This window comes from Trematomus bernacchii, unplaced genomic scaffold (genome assembly GCF_902827165.1).
Source record: "Trematomus bernacchii unplaced genomic scaffold, fTreBer1.1, whole genome shotgun sequence".
Lineage (NCBI taxonomy): Eukaryota > Metazoa > Chordata > Actinopteri > Perciformes > Nototheniidae > Trematomus > Trematomus bernacchii.
The window spans coordinates 5,732,539-5,756,694 of NW_022987641.1; the positions used below are offsets into that span (position 1 = coordinate 5,732,539).

A 24,156-nucleotide genomic window follows, 5' to 3' on the forward strand; every position below is an offset into this window, starting at 1 on the left:
TTGTTGATGATGTTGGAAATTGTTGATGATATTGGTGATGTTGTTAATATTGTTAATGATGTCAGGAGTTATGTCTTGAATGTTTTTGTATTATTGTTGTATTATTGTTGTATTGTTTTAAGTGTCGGACCCCAGGAAGAGTAGCTTTTGTCAAGAGCAAAAGCTAATGGGGATCCTTAATAAACATAAACATAAACATAGACTCTATGGGTACAGTGGGTGGAGCCCCGATGTATAAACGCCCTGTCGTCCAACAACATCGACCCATCACACTGCCCCTGACCGGCCTTTGGTTAACAGCCACCGCACCCCAACTTCCTCTCATCCGGTTGTGACCGTGGAGAAGTCGGGGCCGCAGCTTGGATAGAGCACACTCACACACGCTTACCTCGTGTAGAGTGTGCATGGAAAATAGTGAGGAAGTCGTCCAGCCCTGCATAGGGCTTACCGTGCACCATATTTCCCGGGTCCCTAAGGAGCATGGGAGAACGTAAGTGCACCATGTCCCCCACACTCACACACGCTTACCTCATGTAGAGTGTGCATGGACGATAGTGGGGAAGGCCTATGGGCAGACGGGGAGAGTCCTCCAGCCCTGTATGGGGCTTACTGCGCACCATGTTTCCCGGGTCCCTAAGGAGCATGGGAAAACACAAGTGCATTATGTCCAGGGGGGGGGGGTCAGATACCTACTGACCCCCTCACCAGTCCTGTGTTGCCCCAGCAAGCACAGACGATGAAAAGGAGCCAGACATGTCCAAAGATAAAACCTTATGAAGGGGCCTGGTGTAGACCAAGACGCCGCCGTGCATATGCCCTCCACACTCACGCCGTTGAACCAGGCTGTTGATACAGCCATACCATGTGTAGAGTGTGCATGGACCCCAGTGGGGAAGGCTCTCCCCACCTGTCCATAGGCATGTGAAATGCACTCGCAGAGCCATCCTGTCAGGCGTTTCTTGGACAGAGCTTTACCGGCCACACCATCCCAAAAGCACACAAACAGCTGTTCAGTGCGTCTAATGGCAGCCGTGCGCTCTACATAACATGCCAATATGGGGTGGAAGATTAAAGCCACCTAACTGAATAGCCCTTGACCTGAACTAACTCCTTAGGCTCTTGGGAGCAGAGGAGGGGTTCGATCTGAGTGTCGCCCCGCTACGGTCACCCCGGATCAAAAGACAACTTGGGTGCACCGACAGAGCGGTCAGCTCGGACACTCTCTTGGCCGAAGTCAAGGCAAGTAGCAACGCTGTCTTCCATGACAGTGCTTTCAGGGAGGAGAGCTCCAGAGGCTCAAATGGTTCTGTGACCAGAGCCTCGAGCACCAACGCCAGGTCCCATTGCGGGGAGGAGGCGTACACTACTGGGCGCTGCCTCCTGACCCCCTGCAAAAACCGCGACATAAGCGGCTGACTGAAGTCTGACCTGCCTCCAAATCCCTCATGGCAGGACGAAATGGCTGCTGCATACACCTTAATTGTGGAATGAGCCAGCCCCCTGTCCACCAGTATCTGTAAGTAGGACAGAATAGAGCCCAACGTACACGATAGAGGCTCTAGACCTGTCCCTCTCAGGAGCCAAGCCTGGAGAGGTTGGCCCAGAGTGGGTAACGCCCCTTTTGCACCTGCGGTGGAAAGGCATAGGGCAGCTATCTTGGCCATGGCTCTACCTTGGCCATGGCAGGCGGCGGAGCTGACTCCGTCCTGCCTGTTGATGTAAGCCACTGTGGTGCGGTTGTCGCTCCTCACCAGCACATGTTTGCCCTGTAGTAAGGGTTTGCAGTGCTGTAGGAGCAGTACTACTGCCCATAGCTCTAGAAGGTTGATGTGCCGAGTTTCCGTCAGAGGCCAGCCACCACCTATAGCTCTCTCTAGGCAGGCCCCCCCCCCCATCCTGTCACGGGACCCTGATGTAAACAAGACGAAAGTCTTTCTCTGGTCTGCATCCCCTTAACAATTGTATGTTTTGAGCTGTACTGTACTGTACCCAATATACAAGCTGTTAATAAACTTTTCAATCAATCAATCAATCAAACGGGTACACAGTATAGGAGGTTGGCTTCCACTGAGGGGGGGGGGGATGGTCACCAGACGTCGTTTGTGCCTCTTGGGATCTAAACGATTTCCGGCAAACCACTTCTGCAGGCGAGTAAGTAACCCCAGCGGTACCACGAGGTGAGCAGCCACCATGAGAGCCAGAGTCTGTATGATGGTCAAAGCTGTCACCGTTGCCCCCTGTCGCAGTCTGCAAACTGCCTGAAGCAGGGATGCCTGTCTGCTCTCTGACAGGGTGGCACGTAGTCTGCCTGCATCGAGCAAAATCTCCAGATACCTGCTGGTGGGGTATGGGACTGCTCTTCTTCCAATTGACCGCAATCCACTTGGATCAATTGGGCTGTGTTTGCCCCTTCCCTGGACCCGGCCATGACTATGAGGTCGCATTAGAAAACCCTCATGCCATGGTCGCGAAGCGGCTGAAGCGCTGTGGTCACACATTTGCTGAACGTGCGTGGGATAGGGAGTAGCCAAACGGTAGTCTGTACTCTTAGGCTACCCCCTGGAAGGCAAAACGCAAATACTTTCTGTGCTTTGGAGCAATTTTCGACATGAAAGTAAGCGTCCTTCAGGTCGATGGTTGTGAACCAATCACCCGGCTGCCGTAGTTCCAGTAATTGGTTTACATATGGAACTTTTCGCAGGCAATGTGCTGATTCAGGCTGCGAAGATCCAGAATGGGTCTGAATTCTCCTGTCTTCTTGGGAACCAGGAAGTACATGGAGTAAAGCCCCTTTTCTCTGTCCTGAGAGTGCACACTGTTGAAAGGAAACCTATCTCCTCCTGGATGATAGATTTGCCTGAATGGAGGAGGGACGCTGCAAAACTGGAGAGAGTACCCCAGTTTCAGATTCCTGTCCATCCATTCTGTAAGTACACAGCTGAGCTGTGCACCGCGGCACGCTCTCCGGGGGCCGCGCGCCCCGTCATAATGCCGTCTTCACACAGACGGTGAAATGCATCAATCGGAGCTATTACACTAGGCGAGGTGTGTTTTCTTACAACAACATGCCATAATGTCCCTGCACCCGCACAGCGCTTTGACAGCACTTCCTGCGGTTGATCACACTCACATGCGCGCGCCCACTGGCTGCCTCCTTTACTGGAGTTACAACTGGGGCGGCGAGTGGGGAATTATGTCTCATAATCGGTGCCCAATTAACATCGTATGAAGCGGATCTTGCCGATTTCAACGAGACATTATGGGGAAATGTGAAATTGTGGAGAGAGATGATTCTTACTCTGGGATAAATGCAATCGTTTTTATTGAATGCATTTTTCACACACACATCACTCTAGAACTAGGGTTACAATATGTAACCCACCGTTCTTGCAACAGGGCCTACATTTCTGTTGAAAGGAAACCTATCTCCTCCTAGGATGATAGATTTGCCTCTCTTTTGCCCCTGAATGGAGGAGGGACGCTGCAAAACTGGAGTGAATAACCCAGTCTCAGTGTCCTGTCCATCCACTCTGTCAGTACACAGCTGAGCTTCTATTCTCCATAAAACTGTGTTTAGGGGACATGCAAGCAGCTGTGGAGCCGCAGCTAAGAAGCTGCCAAACCATTATTCCACTCACGTGCGCGCTGCTTCCTTTCCTGGAGTTTACAGCGGGGCGGCGAGTGTGGGACAGTGTTCTGTCCTCTGAGGATGAGCAAGAAGCAGCATACGCCAAGCTGCGACTACTCCTCATCCACGTGACCAAGGAAATCGATCCAAAGAGCCCTTCCGTATACACAGGAGATCAACACGGCCTTTTTGAAAAGTGCCATGCGGCGTGATCCCCCAGGGACATCACACGGCAAGCCGCGTGATAACATAACAAAAATCATCCATTCCCCATCAGTAGGTGGTGCTCGTCCCAAAACAGAAGCAATACAAAAAAACACCTCTGACAAATCATAATCCAATTGGACTCTACTTAAAACCAGCATTATTATTTTTTCAACCACTTTTGACCCTCGCGGCCACACCGTAGACCAAGCTATTAATTTGGCCGATACTGCGGCCAAATAATCGCTCTGATCCGGTGAGGTAGGGGCCTCTTGCGGAAGAGCAATGATCGAGACGCCCAACACACCCGTGTTTATTTGCAGCTGCCCTGTCACGCGGCAGCGGGGCAGAGGCTCTCTGCCCAGCCTGCTGCCTGCTGGGAGCAGATGGGCTGCCACGCTCCGCCGCCATGGTCATCACCTAGGGGGAAGTACAGACCTGGGCGGTGGACTTCCATGGACGCCGGACCCTGAAGTGCCCGACAACGAGAAGTCCTCGTCATCCTCCTCCCCGGCAAACGGAGCCATCCATCCCGCTGGAATAGTGAACGTGAATGGCACCGCCTCGGCCATATCCTGGTCCCCCAAACACTCGAAGCAGAGGTGGTGGGGATCGGCGCCCGCTATTAAGCCAGGGCCCGAAGGACAGGCCCGGGTCTCTAGAAGTGGCGACTCCATGAAGGTATGATAACTTCTTTCTTCTTCTTTCAAACGTTTTACTTTCTCTGGCAGTTGTTGCTCGCTCGCTGAAGAGAAAAAGGATGGCAGTCGGGAGGCGTAGCCGCCTTATATACTGTGGGCCTGCGCGCGCATTCAGGTAGGCTCGCCCCGATTGGCCGGCTACGTTTATGCAACTCAGTAGGTGAATGCTCGCATAGCGATAGAGTCCAGTAGAGGGCGGAGCCTATGTGATATATAACTGCATTAGTACCTATTAACTAGAACTCTTAGTACAACCAATCAGGCTGTGCTCTAACGCTGTACGCACTAATGTCTACCAAAAGTAGTGCACTATAATTCGTATAAAACCTATGTAATTGTGATCCAGGACGCACATGGCTGCCTCTTAAGAAGTCAGTTGATATATAAAGCAACACAAACTCCACAAGGAGGTGGATTGGTAAAAAAAACACAACACTTTGATGCAGGAGACCATTGTTCTTGTATACATTTCTACCCGCAGACACCTGTTTTCTGATGACCCTAATGTACGTTACCTGCCTAGCAACAAATGGCAGTGAGACCAGGTTAGCAACTAGCTTGTGTACAAAGTGTAGCATTTAGTAGCTAAAGAGGCAGCTATTTCCCTCAGGAGTTGGTGAAGACGAGACAATGTATGGAGCGTAATGTTGAGTTCATCAGGTAAACACCTACACGACTCCAAATGAATGCTAATGCTGTATCTGTTGGATATGAACATAAGCAAATGTTTGCTAAGACATCATAAATATATATAGTAGATATATACATATCTACTATATATACATATCTACTATATAAGGTAATAATAATAATAATAGAATCGAAAGGCTGTTAGGGGACGCAAACCAAATCAATTAATGCAGGTTTAAAGGTTAGGTTCACATTTTTTAAAGCCTTTGGTACTATAAACTAAAAAGGCTCTTTCCATGGCAGATACCCAACATATTTGACTGGATTCAATTAAATATTCTTCAGCTCACTTTAAAAGGACACTTTAAGTGGATCTACCGCCATTACAGAACACCTCTTTTGTAATGTACATATGGAAATGGGAGAAACGTTTTATGATACAAACATTTTGAAGCTATCTAATCTAAGGACTAATAGTTCCTGTACGGTCATTTGTAATCTTGTTATCTGTTTCTTTACAAGCTCCTCCACAATCTTGTTCATCAGTTTAAACAGATAAAACAAGATCATCTTCATCCAGCTGGAACATGATATTTATATTTTGACAGCAAAAATTGATGATATTTATTTCCATGGCTTGCTTGACCGGAATGATTCATTGTAGCTTTTAGCACTAGCCTATTACAGGCATCATCGCAGCTCCAGATTTTGGCCTATTATTAGCCTCTTTTCTCCAGGAAACAAGGTCACTCAAATAGCCTTGTCTTATTAGGCTGTCACTTTTCATTCAGCCTTAAAGAAATCCCATCCCAAAATGAAATATGTCTGCATCATATACTATATATAATTCCACTGTTTATTTGCACATAACACCGTCCATTCGAATTGGGTTAGCACAATTTAAACATCCATTGTTATCATGCCAGCATAATGGCCTGAGATTGAAAGCAGCATGAAGGGATGCTCCAGCCCCTGCTAAGTGAAAGCGGCGGCCCTATTTCTGTCCAGGGTTAGAGCTCAGCTGTCGTCTGGGAGGAGATCACCTCATGAACACTCCCCAACCCTGCCATGCCCTGCACCCCAGTTTCTGCTGGAGGGCGTCTTTACAAAGACATAACCTCATGTTGCACTGTCTGTCATGAAAATATTAATATGAAATAGAAGCAACATCCAATAAAACGAGGTGTGTCTCATGTTTCCAGTGTAGTATTGCTGCATTCATTTGGAGCCACTGGGTCACATGACATGGAAGCTATTGAAATAAATCAGACTTTAAAAAGTCTGCTGAATTTTCATAAAGATATTCATATAGAATAGAAGAAGCACTGAATTCCAAAAAAGGGTCTTATCAAACTTGTCCAGTGTAGTTATACAATGCTGTTTTGATTTAAATTCATGTCACCACGGGTCCCATAATATTGAGGATATAATCCAATAGTTTTCTATAAAAAAAAACTGCTAATTGTTTCATAAAATGTTTCATATAACACAGAAGTTGGTCTAAAATCCAATAAAAAGGAGTGTGTCCTCATCCCCTCTACTATGCTGCATTGATTTGGAGTCACTGGGTCACATGGCATGGAAGCTATTGATATGAAATGTGACTTTGCACAAAAAGCTATCTGAATTTCAATTAAAAACAAATAAATAAAAGGTAGACTAACATTCTGTAAAAATAGGTGTGTACTTGTCCAGTGTAGTGCACAATCCTGCATTTATGGAGTTCACATGACATCAAAGTTTTGGGAAAAATCTAGACTTTTCAATAAAAAAACAGCTGACGTTCAATACAAATCTAATAGAAAACAGAACAAACATTAAAATCCAATAAAAAGAGGTGTGCCTAGTGAAGCCAAAATATATTTTTGGATTTGGAGTCATTTTTACTAATATTTTGAATGCATTAATTTCCCCAGAGTACTCCTTCCACTTTTGCTGCCTGATTGTCCTGGGAAGGAGTTTGCTTCCTTATTCCACTCTATACTTTGTGGAATAATGTGGAATACTTTGACAGTGGAAGCCCTGAGCGATTTAGGATGGGGAGGTGAAGATCTACATAGTAAACATGCAGTTAAATGCAGGCCTGTTCCTCAATAATGACATTCAGGGTTGAGCCCAGTACAGCACGAGATGTCACCTTGGGGCTCCATGGATAAACTGTTCTAAGAAGAATATTTTTATATTCCATCTGGCTTTTCACTGTCTGTAGACCTGCTAACTCTCACCTGATACTGCAGGCCAGGACAAGCTTTTGAGTCCACCAGTGACTAATTGAAAGTGTCTGAAGGGCTAAGCCAGCACTCTCAGGGCAATTCTCAACATCACTTTTTAGACATCCTCAGATAACATCAAAGCATGACTATTTCTATCTGTTCGATAGCGCTGTTGTCTGGACCCGTAAATTGGGAAAAGAGATGAGTGTGTCGGTGTCGCAGGCGCCAACAACAGGCATTGGGCGACATGGGAGCATGGGAGCAGAGCTTCTGTTTTCTCTCAGATGGGACTGACTTGTCCACACTTCAACAGTCACCCCTCTGTGAGTGCTGCTTGTCTGAGTCACCTGCATTGACTTGCTGCTGGATATGACTAGATACAGCAGCTATATGACAATGAATATAGTTTTGTATAATGGCTTCTGAAAGGGCTTTTAACAACAAAAGCCTAAACAGACACCATTGTTTTGATATTCAATATATTGTTATTTATGGTATACATTCGATAAACTTAATTTCCTCGGCCAAGTTTGGTGCAGTTGGTTTGTCATCAGGATTAAAGAAAACGTACTAATCTGACAGATATGAAACAAATATAACAAATGCTGAATTAGTTTAATACCGTAATCAAACACAGTGTTTTTGTTTAATAAATCAGGTGTTCACCAACTGCAATTGAAAAAACATTAAAATGAAGAAAAACTAAATAAGTTTAAAAGTAGCCTAAATAAACCAAAAAGAATAATCAAGCAGTATGCCTGCCTATAATATATACATTTTATTTTTATTTTTAATGTATTGGACCATTGTAATCCTGCTTGTAATCCCCATTTTATTTAAAAATGTAAATGTAATCTGATTAAATCTTTTTTTTAATTGTAACTGTAAGGGAATACAGTGACCCTTTTTTTGTATCCTGATTACGTAACCCTGTTACATGTAATCCGTTACTCCCCAAGCCTGTATTTTAACAGACATCTATGTAAGTTGTAACTATTTTCTTATCTAACTCTTGGTAAGAAAGCAAGTATGCATATTTCCCAAAATGTCAAATTACTGCTTTAATTATGTCAATAATTAGTTGACTCAATCAAACAAAAAAAAGGACAACATTTTATAAGACTAAACAGACTTCTACTGTAGGTCAGATAGGCACTTCCAAAATATCACATCACCTCTTTCCAGCTGTCTTTCCAGAACACTTGACTTGGACACCTCATCTGATTTCCCAAAGCGCACCACAGAACAGTCCCTTCGGAAACACTCAATTCAAGCCGTAAACACAAGCTTCCTCTAAGAGGGATCGGTCATAGGTGCCCAGGGATCTGATGGTGAGCCACTGAGAACTGACTACAATGACATTACTTTTATATCTGTCTGTGGGTTTTAATCAGCTCGCTCATGTATGTCTCAGTGGCTGAAGACAAACACAGAGAGTGTGCCGAAGTGTATCTGTTTCACTGATACACTTGAGTCACTCAGGACACGTTTATCCTCTCAAGGATCAGAAACAACAGCAAAGAGTCATCGCAGATCAAAGTGAAGGGTAATGAAAAACAGGAGTTTGTGAAGTAGTCTCATGACACATGTACTTTCAGAGGTGAGGCTGATAAATTGTGATTTTCCTGTGTTGTTTAATGTATTTCCTGCATCCAATCAGCTACAACAAACATTAAAAAACTCATGCATTCTCTGGCATAACCACATTTATTTGCACTGATTGATTTAATCTGCAGGAAATGTGGCAGAGTCATTTTACTGACAGTGTCCTGGGTTGGATAATTCAATGTAAGGTCAGTTAATTCACTCTCTAATCCAATCTCCACTCAAACAAGCCACAATGTTCTGTATATCTCTGTAGGAGGTAAATACAGCCGCTGAGGGGGGGCCCCAGGATGCATAAACAGGATGCATTACTGTACATCCAAGATATGCGTTACAGCGTTAAGTGGAGTATGCGGATATACATTGAAGAGTTTCCATGCCTTCAGTGAGAGGCCTCTCTTACATAACTATGTTAAACACACTGTCGATTTGATTTGTTGAAAACACCTGTAGGAAATATTCAAATCCATTTTAAACTCTTATAGTTTGATTTCTAAATTGATTCAAACTGTTTTTTTTTTTAAATATGAATAGGGCACACATATTCAGAGGCCAAAATAATGATAAGATAACTGTTGCAATATTTATTTTCCACGGGTGTAGGACATTAATAATTGAAATGATGTCTTGATATTTAAACATTTGAATTAAATAATATATCGAAGCAACCTTTTGCAACCACTCAGGCAAAAAGATAAGCACTGCTCTTTGTTCTGCAAGTAATAATAAAGTCTGCAGCTCTAAAACTCAATAGTGTATCACACAGACACACACATACCTACACACAGTACAGAGTCACTGCGTTCAGAGCTGGATGGGGCCCACATGGCTCTCCTTGTGCTGTCAGTCACTTTAAGGTCGGCCCTCCTGGGCAAACAGTAGTTTACACATCAATTTCCATCAAACCCTCTAGTTATCAGCTCGCTCAAGCCTCTGGCCAACTTCTTCCTGACACTGACGCTGTTGGTGTTCCACCATCCCCCTGACTCAGAGAACAACAGTCATTTCCAATTTCTGTTACATTAGAGTCAGTATCAGTGGAGCTGGTCGTCCTCTCTCTGTGTGCTGGCTCAGAGTCCCAGTTACTGGCTATAAATTATTCAAATATATCCTCATTTAGGGTCAGCAACATGTGGAATGGTTCCGAAATAAGAAAATGGGGATTGAGTGACTTCAGTCAACGGCTCATCACAGTTATAAATATTTTTGATGACGATTTGGCTTAAACAGCTTGTTATTCAGAATGATAACTTCACGTTCAGTAGGTGCAGGGTGGTAATCAAGCTGCATCATTTACACTCTTTGAGATGTCTTTAAACACAAAAATAACATTATTATCATCTGTAATGACACTTTGAAGAAAGAAAGGGGGCTGCATGGCTCAAACCTACAACTTGCGTATAAGGAGGCAATACCACACCCCCTGCTGAGTACACATGGGTGTCTGCCAACAATAACACGTGGCGTTGCCAAAATAAAAAACACTTTATGCCTGGCCACCTTGTTTTTACTCCAGGTTGAGTTGGACCACCCCGGTGCTCAAGTCCACTAGAAATTCCCCGCCGTTCAAATGTTACCCATCAAATCATTACAGGTACTTTGTGGTAAGAAGGCTCTCCCACAGAGAATAATGTGTTTTTATTAGGCGTATATTAAACATAATATGACAAAGTTGCAATATAGCAATTTCATTTGATGCGTTTCTCAGCATGCCATTTCCTATTTTCCTATCTGTTTTATTGTTGCTATTATTGTTTCTTTACGTAAATGTGCTTTTATGTGTCCTGTCTGGGTGTGATATGTGTGTTAATGTATCCTTTTTGATATCAGATTTTGCACATGAAAATAAATACTTTTTTTACATGCAAAAGTAGATCTCTGAAATGGAGAGAAAGAAGATACAGCAAGGCATGTCTATTTGAAATAAAACCGACATAACTAATAAAAAAAGCATATTATAGGCAGAAGGGATGCACATTCCTTTGAATCACTAGAAATGATAATGTGATCTAAAAGATTGTGACAGAAACAATAGAAAAAATGTGACACAAAAGCAATAACACAATTTGTGATATGGAGAACAGTAACTGTTGAGAAACTAAAGACTGGATCTCCATATCACAAATTGTTGTTCTTTTTTCATAGTAAAAACCAAACATTATGAACAGTTGTATTCATAATGTTTGGTTTTTACTATGAAAATTAGAGCTTCCTTTATAACATTGTTTGCATTAAATACTGTATAAGAGCGGGTATACAATACATTTGACAGGCTTGATGGAAGAATTAAGAAGGCCTTCATATTGAGTTTCAGAAAGATAATCTCCACACAGTCAAACATCTCCTGATAAAAGTGAACCATCTCCATGACAACTGAGCAACTCGGAAAGTAGAAAATGAAATTGGACCTTGTGTAGAGATTGTGGGCAGCTATTGATATATTGTATATGATAGCAGATGTTATTATTAGGAGAAGCCTGCTGATATGCGTTGCTTTAGTTACATCACAGATGTAGTAAAAATGTTATGGTTGAACTGAGGGTGAACTTTTATTATGTACCCAGTAATATCAACAATAGCCTATAAAAAGGAGCAGATAGGAGATGGTACAAATATTTGCAACTGTATGTAACAGTGCCTCCCTCTCTACAATAGCAAGCTAGCTGAATATTATGTAATATATATTTTCAAGTACCCTTGTCTTCTTTGGTGTACACCGTACGGTCCATAAGGGATTACCCTGCTGCTCACTCTCCCTTCATAATCTGGTGATGATGACGTTATACTGCAGCTCCTGAGCCCCAGATCTCGCGAGATTATGGGAAACAATCCAGACGCCCTCTCTCTCTCGGTTTCCCCCTCCTCCCCAGCCCTCCCTTCCCACGCCCCAGTGCGCTGTGGGATAGTGACACTATAAAGTATATCCTCTCTCGGAGAAAGATAAGAAGCCCGAGACAGGAGGGGGATGAAGATGGCGGACGCCAAGCAGAAGAGGAATGAGCAGTTAAAGCGCTGGCTGGGCTCGGAAACGGACCAGGAGCCTCCTGTTCTGAAAAAGAAGAAGACGAAGGTGAAGTTCGATGATGGCGCCGTGTTTCTGGCTGCCTGCTCAAGCGGCGATACCGAGGAGGTGCTCCGAATGCTTGACCGGGGCGCTGACATCAACTACGCCAATGTAGACGGTCTCACCGCCCTCCACCAGGTTAGTGGTAGCCTGCTGTATGTGTCAACGTCAGTCACTGGCCCTGCCGATACTATAAAGACATAAATATCGTTTTGCTGCTAGCAACTGCTTGCCCTGGAACACCTGTCAAATGGAAGCCATTCTCATCCCGTTGTTTACCTACCTAGCACAGCCGTCCTTTTCGACGCAGAGCAACGTTATAGATGACCACAGGGGCTACTCAGTGAGCTTGGTTGTGGGATTTCTAAAGTCATAACAGTACTAACTGTGTATGCAGTTTTCAGAGTGCAATCGACAGTAAGCAACAAAGTTAAACGCTTCGCTTTCAGAACTACTTTTGCCCCAGTAAACTTGCCGGAGCTATTATATCCCCAGTCGGTGGGGGCAGTCTAATTGCTGTACTGCTGCACTTCAGATTGCAACGTTGTGTTATTTATGTTGTAAATTGTATGGTTCATTGATATTGTTGGCTAAAACTAATTTCGGGTGCTACGATCCTGTCATGCTATGAGTTCAACGCAAATGTTGTCATTGATTGAGACACTGGTCCAAACAAAATGAATTCCAGAACGATGGCTATTACCTGGCTAGCAGTAAAAGTGGTTTTGTTGATAAACCCTCCACCGCGACTGCGGCTAATCTCTGGAGGAAGCATAAGCTAACTAGCGTTGGTTGCTTACAACGTCATTCGATTACAGTCTTATTTTATCCTTTCACAGCCTTTACTGTATGCGACATTTACGTTATAGAAACACTGTGGACAACAGGGTATGGTATATGACTTCAAATGTCATGAAGTTGTTCATTATTTTAGAAGAGTATGAGCCAAGCGGAATGTATGCTAACGCTTCATTAGCAGGGCAAGCTAGCTGTCGATAGCTGTTTTGGAGATTTAGCCCAGGTTAATTCATTCGTTAGCTGGTTTGAGAAGCGACGTCAGCGATTATCGTTTTGTCTCCAAGTTTAACATTCTGTGACATTGTAGTTTTTGGTGTTACGAGAACATATGAGTGCCAAATACGTTGCTATTTGGCTGGAATGTCAGCAGCTAAGCTAACTATTTGCCCGCTGCCTACGGTAGCTGCGTTTACTAGCCTCTACTTTCAAAGCCGACTAATGAAAATGGCAGCCTGTCTGGGCTTTCGTAAGTCAGTTACACCGTGTATGAGTCAGATACACCTAGTTTTAAAATGCCTGTCCATGGATAGGATTATTATGGTTTATAGAAGGTGCAGTAAACGTTTCATAAAGAAGAGTCCTGATGTGACCAAGTTGCATTCAGTGATGTGTACTACTGTACATACAGTAGAGTAGCTTGAAATAATTGTAATTGAAGTCATTATGAACAAGTCAGTTTAGTTAGGAATTCCTGTATTGTCTACTACTTGATTCTTTATGTGCTTTTCTCTAGATGTGAGCTATTCGCTACCATTTACTGTTAAATAATACCTGGAAGATACCAATAGGATTTTCCAGGTATTATCCAGGAAACTATTACTGTACTGTTATTACATTTAGTGACAGTTGTTATACATGAAATATATAAGTATAGTATATCAACACTATCAGCATGTGTATATACATACACATTAAACATTTGCTTTTATTATGAACACATCTAAGTTCTAGTTCCACATTTACCACATTTCCACAGTTAAGAAACTTCCTCCCCCTATTTATTTGCATAGCAAGTGCTTGAATGATCTTATAATTAATTAAAGATCATTATTTACAATTCATGTTAAATGCTTTTTTATAGATTTCTAGTGATGTCACCTTATGACTCATTTCTAAATGTCCAGTGTAATGCTAAGAGCGCCACCTTGCTAGACTTTGTTACACCTAATAAAAGTTTAAAAGCCAGATTTCTGAGATGGTTCATCATAAGCTTTATCTTTAGTTAGTGAGTTGATCTGTATTTTTCTAAGTTAGCTTTTTAATGGTGTTGTTAAATCAACCATCATTTGTGCTCACAGTCAGCTATAATGAAACTTTGAATAAGCATGGCCCCCCCATGCAAACTCATTGGGTGGAAACGCTGCCTTTTTTTGGGCTGATGTCCAGGGATGAGCTAGAGTGAGGAAAGAATTTGCAGTGCCGCTCTCCAGACCTAACCATCTCTGGAGACAAGTAGCTGCCTTGTGTGTTTTTGTTGTAGGCCAGCATGTAAACCTGGGGTTTTGGGATCTAATCAAAACAATTGTAGAAGATGATAGAGGGGTATCTGTTTTAAAGTCCTTATCCCAGAATGTCAGCAAGGTCAAGGTAGTGATAGTTTCCAAAGACAAGGTGACAAGGAGAAGGACAGTCAGAGGAGATGGACAGTCAGAGGAGATGGACAGTCAGAGGCATGCATTGGATGTCTTTTATGATAACTTTGTTGTGCTTTTGTTTTTAAAATACAGATCATAACATTCATAACACGTTTTTAATTGGATCATTTTTTGGTCATTAAAGTGAACTGCCCTATTCGGTTGTACGACTGACCTCCTGCTTTGTTGTGAAGTGTGTCATGTTGTTGCATGAGGACTCACCCCACTCTGGGTGCAGCGATATCACTCCCAGTGCTAGTGACCGGTGCAGGGTTATAAATAACCAGCGCCACCAATTCTCCTAACTGGGTTTCAAGAGATGATACTAAGTTTGGGTATGACTCAAAGTCTGTAGCTCTGCTTTGTAGTCCTGCTCTGGCATAAGCTCACAATAAGGCCAGAGGTTGTTCCTTTATGCGAGTCATGGGCCTTCTGTCACTGGAAAAATGACTTGTTTCAGAAGGACCCGTAAACATGTTCCCGTCTGTTGTTGTCTCTACGATTTGTGATTCATGATTGTCATTACAGGCCCCCTTGCACATATGGACGCTGTTAGGGATGAGGTTTGGAGAATTAACCAATAATAATCGGTGACTTCACCACTCTTTGATCGAGTTAAGAGTGCGGCTTTATATAGCTTTTTGTCATTTCCAAATCAAATTTCCCTTTTGTGATGTGACAGATTGGTTCTCCCAAATACAGACTGCATGCACTGGACGGTAAAGAGTATACAAGTGAATGACGGGTTCAGTAGACAAGTGGAGATTCCAGATCTCGTAGGCTAAACTCGTCTCAGAGAGTAGCATTCCTAGTCCTGTCGTCCTAGCCCATGCATTCCTCACATGACAGTCGCTGGAAACCATGGCAAAGAGAGAGCCGAGCAGACATTCCTCAGCTGTCACCTCAACCCCTCCCCTCGAGTCATTCTCTCTCTGGCTTGCCTCTCCCCATACAATGCCAAGACCCAGCTGACTGTTGCCCACTGAACTCCATCAAGGCAATTAGTCCGGAGGTAACCAGGGCTTGTCGCTTCACACAAGAAAATCTCCACAATGACCCTCACCTGAACTTTTTGTCTTTAGCATGCATGGCCTTTGCTGATCCCCCACGACCAAGGTGACAAGACTCAGCCCAGCTTAAAAAGTCAGAGTAGGGTATTACAATGCCTTTGCTCTGTTGACATTACACACCCTCATTATGGCCCTGAAGTCTATGAACATTATCTCACACTGTCTCCATAACAACGACTCGGCGAAGGTTGCTAGTCACTTGTGTTGGTGGATTTGCATGTACAGAGTGGGAGTTGCATAACACTGAGCAGAGAAAGAGTCTTTGGCAGCGCTCAGCCGTTTGAAATGAGAATCAGTTTCATGAATTTAGCAATGGAATAATTCTAGAGCATGTGGTGGAAGATGGTGAGGTGGCTGTGTTTCTTTTTTTTTACAGACCAGCATCAGTCATATTAGCACATTACATAATTGCTGTGGATCTTTCATTACAGCCCCAACCCTGAGATTCTCAGCTGTGCCTGAGGATCGCAGTTGGCCAGTGAGAGGAGCAAAAGCAAGTGCGTTTGACATGTTCCTTTTACCCTGTTGAGGGCATAATGGCATCCTCTTACAGTCCCCAAACCTCCTGTCTTTCTGCCTGAGGGAGAAAATCCCTCCATCTCATGTGCTGAGGCCCCTTGGCTGAGACAAGCAAAGCATCACGTTGCATCACAGATCTTACCTGTTTCTCTCACCTGTTTTGCTAGCCCATACAACAGGTTAGTGATTTATCAAGAAAGGCTTAATCCACAAAAACAAATCTTACAGTGCTCTAGCTGCCTGCTGAATAACTCCCAGATTCGATGACTTAAAGATAAAGACTACCTAAGATTACATTTGAGGGTGAGATGTAATACACACAAGGCTCTTATCTTGTGGGGTTTATAAGGGTGGCCCAACATGAACCCAGATGACGAAGAAATGCTCTTTTGCATGAAGATTTAAATGGGAATCCTGCTGATATTTGGTACATTTACATAAAGTATTAATATACTGAATTGCAGTCTTTCAGTCGATATGTTGTCCATTGTTCAAGTGTCATGACGTTGTTGTGTACAGGTTACTTGCAACCAGGATGCTTTCAAGGTTCAGAGAAGACCGTGTGTGGATCCAGCATGCCTGTTTCTTTTGTTGGATTTATGCAAAGAAAACCAGTACCTCAGCTGCTGCTTCTATGCTCTAACTAGCTGAAGAGTAATTGCAGGTAGATAACCTTTTTAAAGTCAACTTGAAAAGGTAAACTGCATTTAAAATGATGGCTTAATAAAATGTAAATTACTCTAGGCTGTAACAAGATCTCGCTGCCCAAATTCCTGAAGACAGTACGAGCATTAGATATCAGTCCGCTTTAGAAGATGTCTGCTTTCACATCTCTTTTCTTGCAAAAGGCGGCACAAGGTTTCTGGGTTCTTTGTTATGGTTTAAGGCCATCTTACAGTAGCAGCTAGTCACTCATGCATTTCTAACATATTGCAGAATACATTAAAATGCAACTTAATAATTCATGCTGAGGAATCTAGACCGTCTAGATTTGATCGTTCTTTGTCTAGTTAACTTCCAGTCCTCCATACAAATTATTAGCAATTGTCACGTCATGCTGTAGTTAATGTTTAGACAGGAGTTATGATTGTGTATCATTAATGACATTTGTTTCATATTTAAATTCTAAAAGCAGGAGCCTACACTTACTCATGTCATTTGGTTGTTTTCAATGCAAACTGGAATAGAATAATTTGTATTTGATTTAGGGCTGCTCGATTATGGCAAAAATCATAATCTCGATTATTTGGGTCAATAATTGATATCACGATTATTAAAAACGATTATCCATTTACTTTGAAAACATCCATTTATTGAAAAAAAAATGTGAACAGTATGTTTTTAACAGTTGATTACCCTGAACTTTAAGTATAATTCAACTGAAAAACCAATAATAAAAAAACTATTAAAAAAAAATTAATAAATAAAAGATGAATTAAAATAAATAAATAATCGTTTTATTTCGATTATGTTGTTTTCACAATCGTTGCAAGCCAAAATCGTAATTGCGATTAAAATACGATTAATTGAGCAGCCCTAATTTGATTGTATTCAGATACTTTGTGCACTTACTTATTTTAATGAATGATCCACTCTCCAAACAGCATCACAGCTTTGTAGGTCCAGTGGTGGAAACATTATTTCATCATGCATTTATGAAACGCATGAACCAAAACAGGTCTTGCAGAAGTAAGTTGTAACCTATCAAATGAGATCAGACAGATGGTAGGAGCAACATTATGAAAACAAGAGAGAAAACATGTCTGGATCTATATGGATTAAAGCAACTGAAGTAACAATAAGATGGAGAGGGAAGTTTGATTAAGGAATGTTATATTCCATTTTCTGCCAGTATCAGCCATTTTACATTTGAACAACAATCAGAATCAGTGTTTTGTGACCAGTACTGAAGTGCTAAAATGTGTGTTGAACGCAGCAAGCACCCGTGGGTGTCATGTCCCTGTGAGCTGCTTTGGGTGTTTGGAGGCAGTGCATTTGTCTGTAGATTCACGAATGGGAGATGAGCATGATGTCCTCAATTTCCTTCTTACATAAAAGTATAATCTTACATAAGTAAAAATGAATTCCGGTCTGCAGTGAATCACTGTAGCACTATTGTATCTTCGGTATGCTGCATGACAGATGTTAAATTTAGAATTGGAGCCCGAGAACATGTATATATTACCTGAGAATAATTGGCAGGTCTCTCCATGTTGAGCTGGCCCGTGCACAGTTTCATTCAGCTTTCACCAACCCCATAATCAGCAGCAGGAAGTTCTTGTGGTGTTTTGCGCGTCAATGCTTCGCAACATGCCTGTTCATCTGCTGATTGTGACACGTTGGTGTTGTTTTCTTTTATAATCACAATGAGAACATGTATATGACTTTTGAAAATAGGTAGCCACAGTGTAGGCAAAACAGGTTGAAAGGATAATCTAATGTCTTGCAGTGTAGTTGATTTGTAGTAGTTGATTTATAATATAAATCAAATGTTCATATTTAGGTCCAATGTATTGGACTCATAACCCAAAAATGAACACGAAGAGCATAAAGCAACCATATACAGCCACTGAATTGTTACATGGATACATGAGTATTGTGTCTTGAGTGAGGTGATGTCCGATCTCATATTTATTTTCTTTCCGTTTGCTCAGAAACTAAACATGAAGCTGCCGTTCACAGGAAGGACGGTACTTTAGATTACCTCTAAAATTAAAATCATGCATATCTCAGTTGATTCTGGTCTGCATACATCTTCTATTGAACTCTATATGACACTGCTGTGATAATGCATAGCAGGGATAAAATGCCAAAGGCATCCCCACCAGAGGATCTGGAGCAGTAAGGGTTCTCTGAAGTATGTCAGACGAGCGTTGCTGCAGGTTGGAACTGGTTCACCTGGGGTCGTATGGAGAATTCCTCAGAAGAGAAAACCTGCTGCCACGTATATGATCTGTGCCGACTTGATGGCAAATCTATGGATTTAAACTTGATCTTGCCCAAAAGCACATTGTTGGGTAGTTTTTATTTTTTTATTATCAATATCCCACTTACCTCAAGGTTCTTTATTGTCAATCTGACATAGCTACAGAGTAATTATGTAGTTGAAAATCTTATGTCACAGGCTTCTCACCTTTTTAGCCAGATGGAATTTACTACATTCATTCACAAAATATTTTATTTTTCCCCTTTCTGTTGAATGTGTTTTGTTAATTGCCACTATTCATACCCAAACATAATGTTTTAGTTCTTATCGCTGCATCGTGGCAAGGTTCCTGTTGTTGAGAATTAAAATGCAAGCATAATTGCCTGTGAGACTTTTGTTTTGGAACGGGTAAAATGAACCTGCTATGTGGCTTAACAGATAAATGCCCACCACTTGCTTTGCTGTCTACCCCCACTTTTTCAAGCCGTGCATAGTATTGAGCTGCCGTGAAATGTTTGTGGGATGACTTCAGCTTGTTTTTCCTCCCACCCCGTGGCACATAGTGTCTGTCTTCTACTTACGCCAGGTCTTCTTGAAACCGTACTGCTGTTGTTTGCTTGGCGGCAGTCACATGTCTCACGCTGAGTGTTTTTTATGAGCTGTGTTTCTGAACTGAAAACACCTGGTCACAGAATTCCTCATTGTCTTACAGAGCAGCAAGTACAATTTAAGTCACAGAGCGCATCCATTTGTTGTCTGTGGAAGGGTGAAGTTACATTCTTTGCATTATTCTCAAAATGGCTGCATAATCAGCTGACGAAATAAGGGTATAGAGGTGAACATGGAGATTTGGCCATTCTACACCGTCTACATGTTGTGTTATTGTTAATACACAACATGATATCACTACGTTTTTATTAGGGATGGCATTAGCTCATTGTTGCTTCCACCTGGCATGTATATCACCAGTAAACCTAATATTTTACTGATGCAACATTGGCTTTCAAAAGTGAATTCAGCTGACAAGCTTTTACATTGCTGCATCTCCAAGTGTAAGGCTCTCTCTTTATACCTGATTGGCATTGATTTTTGTTAGCGCTGAGCCAGGAGTGGACATAAGATTGAATGAACCTGCTGCTTTCCATGATGCTACCCCATTAGTGTTCCTGTGAATAAGCGCATGCGAGTGATACTCTTCCTGCAGATAAATGGCAGTGTCAGTAAAAGGGCCTGGACCATGACAGTCTGAGTACCTTGGCTCATGATTTAAACAGCCTTACATAAGTATAGCCTCTTTGTTAGCTTGTGCTTTTTCTATTAGTATGTCTGTTTTTTTATGTTTGAATAATCCACATTGTTTTAAACCTTGCTGCCAAATGTCCCTCGAAAAAAATGAAGATTTTACTGGCTAGCTAAAAATGAGTGTCTTTTACTAAATTCAACGTTTCTTGTTGGTGCCATACTAGATTTTGTTGACAGAATATGAATATAATATTCATGAGAACTCTTAACAATATACTCTTTTGATACAAGATATTAACTCACTTTCTTGATTGAAATCAGGCCTAGTGGAAAAAAAGCCTTTTGTTTATCAAAGAGGGGCTATAAAAATCTTACAAGACCAATTGGAAAATAAGATGCTGTGAAATTAATGTATTTACAGTGCCCTCAAACAATATTTTATCACCATGTTTTATAGAGCATAAATGTCAGGTCACTGATTCCAATCAAGCTGAGATGTTGATATGCAAATGAATAATGAATGAACCACAACCATTTGTGCTAAAATACAGTCAAGGTACAATCCTCAAGGTCTAGGCCCCTGGTTGTTACATAATTGATTGAATTTATACATGGATTATCTGATACAGGGGAAAAGACAAAAATCCAAAGGAAAACCCGTTAGAAAACCTTTGTTTCCAGCATGGGTCACAGATGTAGGAAGACAAAGGAAAATACTTGGCATTCAACGTAAAACATTTATACAAAAACAATCACCACCATTTCAGATGAATAACAATTAATGAACATGTTAAATGTACATGCTTGAATTTTGCTCCACTGTGCAGGACTCTTATTTAGTGACAAATCATAGTTTTCTGTCTCCTATCAGAGTTTACTAACTGACAAAGTTTGTGTAACATCATTTGTCATCTCTCGGCCACTGTGTTGGATTTAAAAACGCTGACATTGATCATTAAAGGTGGGGTATGTAATTTTGAAGAAACCAGCACGAGTGCGCTAGAATTTGAAACCACGCAGCCGAAATAAATCTGCCACTTCCTTACAGAGCCCCTCCTCCAACACACACGAACGCGCACATGACCAATGAGGGCACGAGATAAGTTTGTGCACAGATGGAAAGCTGACAGGCAGGTAGGCCATCCAGTTATTTTAGCCGGGCCGGCTAAAATGATTGGTCGTGCTTTTTACAGCGCCACGGCTTCCACAGATGAAATTCTTTTATGTATTCATTGTCAAAGCATTTAATATATTCATTGCTATCGGGATGTTAAGAGCATTCCATGGAATATAACAAAAAGTGTTTCTGAAATAAATTACATACCCCACCTTTAATCAATTATGTGTTTAACCGTCACAAAAGTGAACTTGCCTAATATATATATATATATATATATATATATATATATATATATATATATATCCATCCATTGTGTGTTGTTCAGGTTGTTGCTCATGTGCTGTGCGTTTTCAGGCCCAGAGCTCGGGGAGCTCGTCTTTCCTTACTGAGGTAGTGATAGTAGGAGTGGTCAGGGTGTTGGAGATTTCAGGCCAGAGAGGAACAGGAAGTGGCTGTTTATTTTTCTCATTTCCTCTTTGAGGCTCCACTAGTGAGCATGCTTCTTCTACTCCCTCTGCCTTCATATCTGACATTACCCTAACATAGACACATGAACACACATGTAAGATGAAGCTATCTGCACTGCCTTGCCTGATGATTGACATGAAAACAGGCAAACAAATATGCATCCTAATATTTTGTTTTTGATGAATTGTCGGCCAGTTACTTATATGGAGCAGCCTAATGTCTGTTTTGTATCACTATATTATCGTCTTTTAGTTGAATATAATTTTATGAATACAATTTCCCTCCTAGTTGAGTCTTACTCTGGACTGCAGTGTTTTATATAGCTGCACAACAGATGAAAGCAAGAAAAATAACCTTATTGACAAGATTAATTTCCAAAATATAAAGTAGATGTACAGGTTTGTTGTTCTGTTTCTTTACATATTAGCACTGTGACTAACGTTCATATGATTTTGTCATTTTGTATAGATGAGATAATATAATTGACAGATCTGTATAACTGAGTTTCTACAGGAAAAGTCATGGAAAAACACCACTTTTATATCAGTTTATTAAAGATGTGTCAATACACTTCTTGGAAAATGAAAAAAAAAAAGCATAGAACTCTTAGTTGGCTAAGAACAAAACAACCAATTTGTCAACTAAGAAGTGGCAGCCCTATTACATGAGGCAGATGTTAAAGTTGACATTACTTTATAATCATTCTATTTTAGTCCAATCAAAACTGTGAAATTAGTCTCTCCTTTGTGACTAGCGGTTCAGCATATGTTGTGATGCATTGAACTTTTGTGATCCATATTTTTGCTGGTAATGGCTGTAAATGAGTTGAATGCCTGCAGGGCAGACCCTTGCACCCACATACTATCCATTTAACCTCTTTGGCTCGGAGCTTGTTGGCATGAGCGATGGGTGCTAGTACACTGGGGTAAGAGGAGGGGGGTGCACTGTGGACCAAACTCAATGCCTCTTTGGTAGATCGAATGCCAGTGAGTGCTGACTGAGCTTTCTACTGTCCTCAGTATAGTAGCTTCCACATAAGGGTTCTATTATATGGAAATATCAACGGAGGTTGTATTCTCCCATCTCTCCATGGCTATCTGACCTCTCTTCCCCACCCGGTGCCCCTTCTCGCCTTTGGACCCCTCACATGGAAACTAATTTGGCTCTCAAGTGGGGCTATTGTTTTGGCATCGAGCAAAAGCCCAAGTGAAACATACAGTTACGATCTTGCCGGCATCCCCCCCCCCACTCTTCCTCAATCCTGGTCTGTTTTTTCCATGGGAATCCCAGGGCCATATATGGTCGTCCTCAGTAGCAGCAGTTAGGGCAGTAAAGGCTGTGTGTGCATGTGTGTAGTCTGGTTACAGCTCCCAACAGGACTCATCTAGTGGAGGGACCCAGCTGGTCTCCCCGCGGCGCTCTAACCCTCCCCCTCTTACCCTCTGGCCTCATGAACCCTGCCAATAGCACAGGAGCTGCGAGCTCTTTGTCTCAGGCGTAAACACACACAGAGGTACACCTTTTTTTTATAGAATGAAAATTCACACTAAAATCTCACACTTAAACATGGACTATTCCTTATAGAATTGCTTTTTTATTAATGAATGCATTTCCACTATGATTATTCTCTTTTTTTACCACATCTCTCATTGTCTGGGCTGATCAGTCTATCGCACACACACATGCAAACGCAGACAAATAACGCACTCATACTTACATGCAGGCGGTAAGAAGGAATTCCTTTTGTGGAAGTGGCTGCGCGCCTCTGAGCTGATGACGTAGCCCATAGGAGGGGCCAAAGCGCTGATGCCTGAAGCCCCAAGGCTAGGAGTATTACTTATCTGGGAATTTCTCCACTGGTATGCTAGTCCAGGGCCTCAATGCTTACTGGTTCAGGTGGTTGCAGATAGAGTTGTACTAGTACAAGAAGGGGGAAACCGAGTAAAGTACAAGTGAAGAGAGAGATGCCAGTTCTGAGCTCTAGAAGACGCTATTGTTTTGTAAACATGGGTGCTTTCAATGGGAGAAAACTGCTCTTTCCATTTAGAGGAAAGACAAAATTAGTTGTAAAGCTTTGTTGTAAGCGCACATTCTGAAAGCCCACAAGCTTCTTTTTTTCTCTCCATTTTGTACATGTAATGTTTGAGAAACATTACACCACAATGCCTAGATAATGTTTTGGCTTTCCTGACAGATACTAGAGTATTTCAGCCCTCATCCATCTCAACACAGCAGTTTCACTCCCCCCACATCCCCCAGAGAATACAACTGGAGAGGGCTTATTGAAAGCACCAGGTGATAGCAAGGGATGGCACACATTAGTAAAGTTCTGCT

The 24,156-nt window shown here is 42.1% G+C and overlaps 1 protein-coding gene across 5 annotated transcripts in view; it reads left to right on the forward strand.

Moving 5' to 3' along the window:
• The first annotated feature begins 11,853 nt into the window (after positions 1 to 11,853).
• The window catches only part of ppp1r12a (protein phosphatase 1, regulatory subunit 12A), a 49,142-nt gene continuing 36,839 nt past the window's right edge, over positions 11,854 to 24,156 (forward strand). For 4 of the 5 annotated variants that reach the window (XM_034133403.1, XM_034133405.1, XM_034133406.1 and 1 more), the window contains exon 1: positions 11,854 to 12,183. In XM_034133403.1, the coding sequence (XP_033989294.1) occupies positions 11,947 to 12,183 (237 nt within the window). In that variant the 5' untranslated portion in view covers positions 11,854 to 11,946. The remainder of the gene's footprint in view (positions 12,184 to 24,156) is intronic. The other variant, XM_034133404.1, reaches the window with a different exon arrangement.